The sequence below is a fragment of the Clupea harengus genome, chromosome 24, assembly GCF_900700415.2.
Source record: "Clupea harengus chromosome 24, Ch_v2.0.2, whole genome shotgun sequence".
Classification (NCBI taxonomy): domain Eukaryota; kingdom Metazoa; phylum Chordata; class Actinopteri; order Clupeiformes; family Clupeidae; genus Clupea; species Clupea harengus.
Window position 1 is genome coordinate 12,247,602 of NC_045175.1, and position 8,225 is coordinate 12,255,826.

General features: G+C 47.2%; 1 protein-coding gene across 2 annotated transcripts in view; it reads left to right on the forward strand.

Moving 5' to 3' along the window:
• LOC105906069 (calpain-1 catalytic subunit-like) overlaps positions 1 to 7,147 on the forward strand; it is a 26,100-nt gene extending 18,953 nt beyond the window's left edge. The window contains exons 6-9 of one of the 2 annotated variants that reach the window (XM_031562424.2): positions 2,759 to 2,927; positions 5,155 to 5,238; positions 6,525 to 6,610; positions 7,035 to 7,147. In XM_031562424.2, coding sequence (XP_031418284.1) covers positions 2,759 to 2,927; positions 5,155 to 5,238; positions 6,525 to 6,610; positions 7,035 to 7,113 — 418 coding nt within the window. In that variant the 3' untranslated portion in view covers positions 7,114 to 7,147. Of the gene's footprint in view, positions 1 to 2,758; positions 2,928 to 5,154; positions 5,239 to 5,457; positions 5,818 to 6,524; positions 6,611 to 7,034 lie in introns of those variants that run through there. The other variant, XM_031562425.2, reaches the window with a different exon arrangement.
• Positions 7,148 to 8,225: the final 1,078 nt, after the last annotated feature.

An 8,225-nucleotide genomic window follows, 5' to 3' on the forward strand; every position in this document is an offset into this window, starting at 1 on the left:
GAAAAGAGCTTGACCTCATCCTTGCTCGGAACTGCCACCACGGACAACCTAACGGTAACCCCTCTGCATCGCTCGGACCACTTCTTCATTCGCTTCGATGTTCGGCTCATTGAGCAACCCTCTGTCCCCCCTCCGATGGTCTCGTTCCGGCGCAACCTCCGCAACCTCTCTCCCACCCACTTTTCCTCTCTGGTTTCTTCTGCTCTTCCACCTTTATCCACTTTCTCCTCACTAGGTGTCGATGATGCCACAGAATCACTCTGCTCCACTCTGAGCTCATGCTTGGATACTTTGTGTCCACTTTCCACCAGACCTGCTCGTTCTACCCAGTCTCATTCGTGGCTGAGTGATACCCTCCGAACGCAGCGCTCCAATCTCAGAGCGGCTGAGAGAAAGTGGCACAAATCTGCAGCACTGGACGATCTTGCAAGCTACCAGACACTGCTGGCCTCCTTCTCATCCAGCATCACTGCTGCTAAGAAGACTTTTTTCAACGACAAGATCAACGGTGCAACTGACGCTCGGAAACTATTCTCCACCTTCAAAACTCTGCTCTACCCTCCTCCTCCTCCCCCAGCTACTAACCTCACTGCTGATAACTTTGCTTCCTTTTTCACAGAGAAAGTGGCAGCCATCGGGAAACAGTTCGACCAACTGTCTCCCCCCCCTAAGGGCGCAACCGTCAATGGCTCATCATTTCCTTCTTTCACCCCTCTCAGCGAGAGTGAGGTCTCCAAAATCCTAACAGGTAGCCGTCCAACTACATGCCCGCTGGACCCCATCCCATCCAATATCCTTCAAGCCATATCGCCTGCCGTCTTACCGGCAATAACACAGGTGATTAATGCTTCATTTAATTCTGGAACATTCCCCTCTTCATTTAAAGTGGCTCGGGTAACACCGCTGCTCAAGAAGCCGTCTCTCGATCCCACTCAGGTGGGAAACTATCGACCGGTCTCACTTCTCACGCTACTATCAAAAACCATTGAGAGGGCAGCTTCCAAACAGGTCACAGAGTTCCTAGCAAGGAACAATCTCCTCGATCCAAACCAGTCTGGATTCAAAAGTGGTCACTCCACCGAAACAGCCCTGTTGTCTGTGACAGAGGCCTTGAAAAACAGCTAGAGCAGCAGCTCAATCCTCAGCTCTCGTCCTGCTTGATTTATCAGCTGCGTTTGATACAGTCAACCACCGCATCCTTCTGTCCATACTGTCAAGTATGGGCATTTCTGGCAAGGCGCACTCCTGGTTTGAATCGTACCTCACTGGGCGCTCGTTCAATGTGTCATGGCAAGGTCAGCTGTCTGTACCTCACCACCTTACCACAGGGGTGCCCCAAGGCTCGGTGATGGGACCACTTCTCTTTGCCATTTACACCACTTCGCTGGGCCCTATCATCCGCTCGCATGGTTTTTCCTATCATTGCTATGCCGATGATACTCAACTGTTTCTGTCTTTCCCTCCTGAGGACACCACTGTCTCGGCGCGCATCTCGGACTGTCTTGCTGATATATCCACATGGATGAAAAACCACCACCTTCAGCTGAACCTGGCCAAAACGGAACTGATGGTCTTTCCAGCCAAACAGGCCATCCACCACAACATCAGCATCAATATTGACTCCTTGTCTCTTGTTCCATCCAAAACAGCAAGAAACCTCGGGGTCATTATTGATGACCAACTGACTTTCACGGACCACATTGCCTCTGTCTCTAGGTCCTGCCGCTTTGCGCTATTCAACATCCGCAAAATCAGGCCGTACCTAACCCAGTATGCCACCCAGCTGCTGGTGCAAACCTTGGTGAATTCACGCCTTGATTACTGCAACGCCCTCCTAACGGGCCTGCCGGCTTGCGTGGTGAAACCACTACAAATGATCCAGAACGCGGCGGCGCGTCTGGTGTTCAACCAACCGAAGAGGGCACACGTCACCCCGCTACTCATTGACCTCCACTGGCTGCCTGTAGCTGCTCGCATTAAGTTCAAGTCACTTATGCTTGCCTACAGAGTGCTTGATGGTTCTGCTCCCACCTACCTAAATGCTCTTGTAAGGGCAAATGTTACACCCAGGATGCTGCGCTCTTCTAGTGAGCGTCGTTTGGCACTGCCGTCTGTGCAAGCACGGCAGTCCAGACTATTCTCATTTGTAGTTCCACGTTGGTGGAATGAGCTGCCCAGCACTACCAGAGCAGGGGCGTCCCTCTCTACCTTTAAGAAGCTTTTGAAGACCCAACTCTTCAGAGAGCACTTCCCGTCCTAACTGGCACTTCGACTAGTGCGTAACTTGCAATTACAGCAGTTACACTTCTGCACTCTTTCTTTCTTTTTATTTCATTTTGTTATATTTCTAATGTAAAGTAGTATTTATTTATTGTTACACCAGGTTCTATTGCTCGTAGCTTGAATATTCTCTCCCTTGTACGTCGCTTTGGACAAAAGCGTCTGCTAAATGACTAAATGTAAATGTAAATGAGTGATTGTTTTAGGGTGTGTGTGTGTGTGTGTGTGTGTGTGTGTGTGTGTGTATGTGTGTATCTCTTATAGAATGAACAGCTCCTATGAGGCCAGTCAGGCGGTTCCATCACAGAGTGCCGTGTGTGTGTGTGTGTGTGTGTGTGTGTGTGTGTGTGTGTGTGTGTGTGTGTGTGTGTGTGTGTGTGTGTGTGTGTGTGTGTGTGTGTGTGTGTGTGTGTGTGTGTGTGTGTGTGTGTGTGTGTGTGTGTGTGTAACATGTCTGTCTCTCTGTGTGTGTCCCCAGGTTGAATGGCTCCTATGAGGCCCTGTCTGGCGGCTCCACCACCGAGGGCTTTGTGGACTTCACGGGGGGCGTGTCTGAGATGTACGAGCTGAAGAAGGCTCCAAGGGACCTGCACCGCATCATCAGCAAGGCCCTGGACAGGAGCTCCCTGCTGGGCTGCTCCATCGACGTGAGTGCACACACACACACACACACACACACACACACACACACACACACACACACAACATGTTCTATATCATCAGCAAGGCCCTGGACAGGAGCTCCCTACTGGGCTGCTCCATCGACGTGAGTGCACACACACACACACACACACACACACACACACACACACACACAACATGTTCTACATCATCAGCAAGGCCCTGGACAGGAGCTCCCTGCTGGGCTGCTCCATCGACGTGAGGCCACCAAACAACACCACCACCAACACCACACCTACACCACACCTACACAACCACCAAACACCACCACTACCACCAATACTAAACAACACCAATACCAAACAACACCACTCCTACCACACACACCTCCATTATCATGAGGCCCTCACTTACCACCACTACCACTGCCACCATTAAACACCACCTCTAATATCACCTCACTTACCACCACTGCCACCATTAAACACCACCTCTAATATCACCTCACTTACCGACACTGCCACACAGATAACAGAAGGCTGGGGAATATGGGGCAGCTCCTTGCCATATCTGGGCCTGCGATCGCACACACTGTTAAGAAATGCGTAATCGTGGCACCTATAGATAATTAAATTGTGTGCTTTTCGACGCCTGAGTTGCTTATACACTCTCACAAGTAATTACTACGGTTATTGCCACGCAAATCAGAATACAACTTAGTTCAGAGAAATCATGTCACATCATGGCTCCAAGCCTTAATGTTTCAGCCCAGATACTATAAAGGATCACTCAGTGTGCCTACTGAGATCACCTTCAAGTACTCTCTTCTAGAATGAAAGAGAGGGACAACTCACCTTTTCCACGCAGTCGACCGGTTTCTCTGTGCCAAAGGTCCCCACCTCTCTTAGGTATCGGACGTTTCCTAATCACAGGTCGATTATCAGACCGGTGTAGTCAGGCGAGGTGTGTAGCGGGCCGCGGAGCTTAACTCACTTCATTAACTGACGCAGAAGCGAGTTTTGTGGTATTTAAAAAGTACCCCAAGATTTAATGTCAAAGAGGTCAACAAGAATTTAAAGTAAAGAAAAAGAACAATAAGACTTGGTCCCCAAGTCAACAAGAAATTAAAAAGAAAGAAATAAAAGCAATAAGACTTGGTCCCCAAGTCGTTTAAGCGCTCAGCAAAACAGTGTTCAAAACCACACAGCAAAAAAGAAGAGCCCTCTACTCGTCTTGAGCTCAGCTTTTAACTGCAACCCGCTGCAATCTTTTCATCACGAACTTCTCCTTATAAGGTCATTCCATCACACAATGTACTTTTGTCATATCAGGGTTTTCTCTAACAGAGGTGTGATTCATCTATAGGTCGGCTGCTCACACCTGCTTACAGCCTGCGCCCTTCTCGCGGGCCCCAAAGGTTACACTTCCTGTGTTTAACCCACATCAGTTTCACTTGAACATTCACAGCTTACATCAGCATTGTTTCCTCACAAGCATTTGCACTGAAATTGTTTCCTTACACAATAAGCAATTTTCACTCTTGATCATAGCAATCAGCAGCAGATATAGATTTGTTAAACTTCACTCAAGCAATTACACACACTATCATATGATTATAAGGCATGATTCAGACATTCTGTAATCATTGTAAAAGGCATATATTGGTTTAGATGATTATAAAGCATGGCTCCAGCAATTTCATAAAAGCATAAGTTTTTCATATGATTAATACATATTTCAAACAATCTCAGCAAAGCGTATATTTGTTGGGAGTATGAGAATGGGATATGAGTGTAAATGTGAGTCTGAGAATGTATATGAATGTGAGCCTAACGCGCGTACGGATCCATGTCGTGGCTGTCAGGTTCATTCTTTCGTGAGTCGTTCATCAACACACACACACACGCACACACACTAACACACACAAATACACATAAACACACACACTAACACACACAAATACACACACACACATAAACACACACACTAACACACACAAATACACACACACACACACTAACACACACACAAATACACACACACACACACACACACACACACACACACACACGCTAACACACACAAATACATACACACACACGCACACACACACACACACACACACACACACACACCAATACACACACACAAATACACACACACACACGCACACACACACGCACACACACACACACACACACGCACACACACATACAAAGCATGCAAGTGTACTAACATGAGTGTGCTTTGCAGATTACCAGTGCCTTTGACATGGAGGCCGTCACCTTTAAGAAGCTGGTGAAGGGACACGCCTACTCAGTCACCGGGCTCAAACAGGTAGGACACACCTTCACACGTGCAAAACACACACACACACACACACACACACACACACAGATTAAGCCACATGTACACACATACACACAAATGCACATGTACATGCTCCCAGCCTCTACATCTACATCTATATGTGTGTGTGTGTGTGTGTGTGTGTTGTGTGTTATGTGGAGATTCAGGCCTTGTGTGTCTCTGTGTAACCCTAAACCCTCCCCACAGGTGGACTACCGTGGCAGGCAGGAGCGTTTGATCCGTGTGTGTGTGTGTGTGTAACCCTAACCCTCCCCACAGGTGGACTACCGTGGCAGGCAGGAGCGTTTGATCCGTGTGTGTGTGTGTGTGTGTGTGTGTGTGTGTGTGTGTTAGGTGGACTACCGTGGCAGGCAGGAGCGTTTGATCCGTGTGTGTGTGTGTGTGTGTGTGTGTGTGTGTGTGTGTGTGTGTGTGTGTGTGTGTTAGGTGGACTACCGCGGCAGGCAGGAGCGTTTGATCCGTGTGTGTGTGTGTGTGTGTGTGTGTGTGTGTGTGTGTGTGTGTGTGTGTGTTAGGTGGACTACCGCGGCAGGCAGGAGCGTTTGATCCGTGTGTGTGTGTGGTGTGTGTGTGTGTGTTGTGTGTGTGTGTGTGTGTGTGTGTGTGTGTTAGGTGGACTACCGCGGCAGGCAGGAGCGTTTGATCCGTGTGTGTGTGTGTGTGTGTGTGTGTGTGTGTGTGTGTGTGTGTGTGTGTTAGGTGGACTACCGCGGCAGGCAGGAGCGTTTGATCCGTGTGTGTGTGTGTGTGTGTGTGTGTGTGTGTGTGTGTGTGTGTGTGTGTGTGTGTGTGTGTGTGTGTGTGTGTTAGGTGGACTACCGTGGCAGGCAGGAGCGTTTGATCCGTGTGTGTGTGTGTGTGTGTGTGTGTGTGTTAGGTGGACTACCGTGGCAGGCAGGAGCGTTTGATCCGTGTGTGTGTGTGTGTGTGTGTGTGTGTGTGTGTGTTAGGTGGACTACCGCGGCAGGCAGGAGCGTTTGATCCGTGTGTGTGTGTGTGTGTGTGTGTGTGTGTGTGTGTTAGGTGGACTACCGTGGCAGGCAGGAGCGTTTGATCCGTGTGTGTGTGTGTGGTGTGTGTGTGTGTGTGTGTGTGTTAGGTGGACTACCGCGGCAGGCAGGAGCGTTTGATCCGTGTGTGTGTGTGTGTGTGTGTGTGTGTGTGTGTGTGTGTGTGTGTGTGTGTGTGTGTTGTGTGTGTGTGTGTGTGTGTGTGTGTGTGTGTGTGTGTGTGTGTGTGTGTGTGTGTGTTAGGTGGACTACCGTGGCAGGCAGGAGCGTTTGATCCGGATCAGGAACCCCTGGGGCCAGGTGGAGTGGACCGGGGCCTGGAGCGACAGGTGACATACACACACACACACACACACACACACACACACACACACACACACACACATACACACACACACACACTTATCTGTTCTCATCCAGAACAGGTAGCAGGTTCTAACGCTGGTTCTGGTCCAGAACAGGGAAGCAGGTTCTAACCATTTCTTGCTCAGAAAAAAGAACTATTCTAGTGGTACAGTTTGATTCAGATCTGGACAGCTGTGGATATTAAAGGACACTGTGTGTGTGTGTGTGTGTGGTGTGTGTGTGTCTGTGTGTCTGTGTGTGTGTCTGTGTGTCTGTGTGTGTGTCTGTGTCTGTGTCTGTGTCTGTGTGTGTGTGTGTGTGTGTGTGTGTCTGTGTCTGTGTCTGTGTCTGTGTCTGTGTCTGTGTCTGTGTCTGTGTCTGTGTGTGTGTGTGTGTGTGTGTGTGTAGCTCGTCTGAGTGGAACGATCTAGACCCGGCTGACAGAGAGGACATGCATTGCCACTCGGAGGACGGAGAGTTCTGGTGAGAATCTGAGAGTCTGTAAGCCATTTAGAACACCTCAACACTTTTAGAACACCATTTAGAACACCTCAACACATATAGAACACTATTTAGAACACCTCAACACATATAGAACACCATTTAGAACACCTCAACACATATAGAACACCATTTAGAACACCTCAACACATATAGAACACTATTTAGAACACCTCAACACATATAGAACACCATTTAGAACACCTCAACACATATAGAACACCATTTAGAACACCTTAACACATATAGAACACTATTTAGAACACCTCAACAATATAGAACACTATTTAGAACACCTCAACACATATAGAACACTATTTAGAACACCTCAACACATATAGAACACTATTTAGAACACCTCAACACATATAGAACACTATTTAGAACACCTCAACACATATAGAACACTATTTAGAACACCTTAACACATATAGAACACTATTTAGAACACCTCAACACATATAGAACACCATTTAGAACACCTCAACACATATAGAACACCATTTAGAACACCTCAACACATATAGAACACCATTTAGAACACCTCAACACATATAGAACACCATTTAGAACACTCAACACATATAGAACACTATTTAGAACACCACATATAGAACACCATTTAGAACACCTCAACACATATAGAACACCATTAGAACACCTCAACACATATAGAACACCATTTAGAACACCTCAACACATATAGAACACCATTTAGAACACCTTAACACATATAGAACACCATTTAGAACACCTCAACACATATAGAACACCATTTAGAACACCTCAACACATATAGAACACCATTTAGAACACCTCAACACATAGAACACCATTTAGAACACCTCAACACATATAGAACACCATTTAGAACACCTCAACACATATAGAACACTATTTAGAACACCTCAACACATATAGAACACCATTTAGAACACCTCAACACATATAGAACACCATTTAGAACACCTCAACACATATAGAACACCATTTAGAACACCTCAACACATATAGAACACCATTTAGAACACCTCAACACATATAGAACACCATTTAGAACACCTTAACACATATAGAACACTATTTAGAACACCTCAA